The sequence below is a fragment of the Sinocyclocheilus anshuiensis genome, unplaced genomic scaffold (assembly GCF_001515605.1).
Source record: "Sinocyclocheilus anshuiensis isolate Anshui unplaced genomic scaffold, SAMN03320099.WGS_v1.1 C32558505, whole genome shotgun sequence".
In the NCBI taxonomy this organism is placed as follows: domain Eukaryota; kingdom Metazoa; phylum Chordata; class Actinopteri; order Cypriniformes; family Cyprinidae; genus Sinocyclocheilus; species Sinocyclocheilus anshuiensis.
In genome coordinates, this window is record NW_015617905.1 from 1 (window position 1) to 1116 (window position 1116).

Here is a 1116-nt window from a genome sequence, read left to right on the forward strand (position 1 = left end):
AGAGCAATTTCTCCCATAATTCCCTGCTGTGTGTGTTGTGTCTGTAAGGTGTGACCGTCGTAATGATTGTGGAGACAGCAGTGATGAGCAGGGCTGCACCTATCAGCCGTGCCAACAGCATCAGTTCACCTGTCAGAACGGCCGCTGCGTCTCGCGCGATTTCGTCTGTGACGGGGACAACGACTGCGGGGATGAATCTGATGAGCTGGATCACCTGTGCAGGACTCCAGCGCCCACCTGCCCTCCCGGAAACTTCCGGTGTGACAACGGAAACTGCATACCTCTCAGCGAGGTGTGTGACAGGAATGACGACTGCAACGACAACAGTGATGAGAAAGGCTGTGGTAAGCACTGCGTCATGTGACCACTGATTAGATTTTATTATTTTTTTTGTCTGAGTGATAAATCAGGGTTATTATAGATAACTAAAACTAAAACCATTAAAAAAAAAAAGAAATATAAAATTAAATAAAAAGAATTAAATAAAAAAATTTAAATGAAATAAACTGACTATAAATTAAATATAAAATAAAATTAAAAAAGCAAAAAAATTTTCCCAGTTTTCATTTAGTTTAACTTGATGTACTAAAATAACTGAAATATTAATATAGTATAAAACAAAATACATATTTTTAAACAAAAAAATAACAAAAACAACACAAAAAATACAACAAAATGATAACTATAAACTGTAACTAAAATGAAAATGAAAACAGAATATATAAAAATAAAAAAAATAAAAGCTATAACAGTATCTCAATGATACTAAAATATCACATAAATTGTATTATACATTTAAATATATTATATAACATTAAATATATTATTAACAGCTTTGCAAAATGCATAATTGTCCTGAATGTAAGATGCACAGAAATTCTAAATCATTGTCTGTTTTGTTGTCTCAGGCATCAATGAGTGCACAGACCCGTCCATGCACCACTGCGACCACAACTGCACCGACACGCCCACCAGCTTCATCTGCACCTGTCGCCATGGTTTCCGCCTCATGTCCGACAACAAAACGTGCGACGATGAGGACGAGTGCTCCGTCAGGCCCAGCGTGTGCAGCCAGGTGTGCGAGAACACCATGGGCTCGTACGTGTGCAAGTGTGC

The 1116-nt window shown here is 37.9% G+C and overlaps 1 protein-coding gene across 1 annotated transcript; it reads left to right on the top strand.

Annotated features, from left to right (window-relative positions):
- Positions 1 to 48: 48 nt before the first annotated feature.
- Positions 49 to 1110, top strand: LOC107682754 (low-density lipoprotein receptor-related protein 2-like; the record flags this gene model as incomplete). The annotated part of the gene is made up of 2 exons (XM_016478904.1): positions 49 to 344; positions 909 to 1110. Coding segments are annotated over 2 exons (498 nt in total), but the record flags the coding sequence as incomplete, so codon positions are not given.
- Positions 1111 to 1116: the final 6 nt, after the last annotated feature.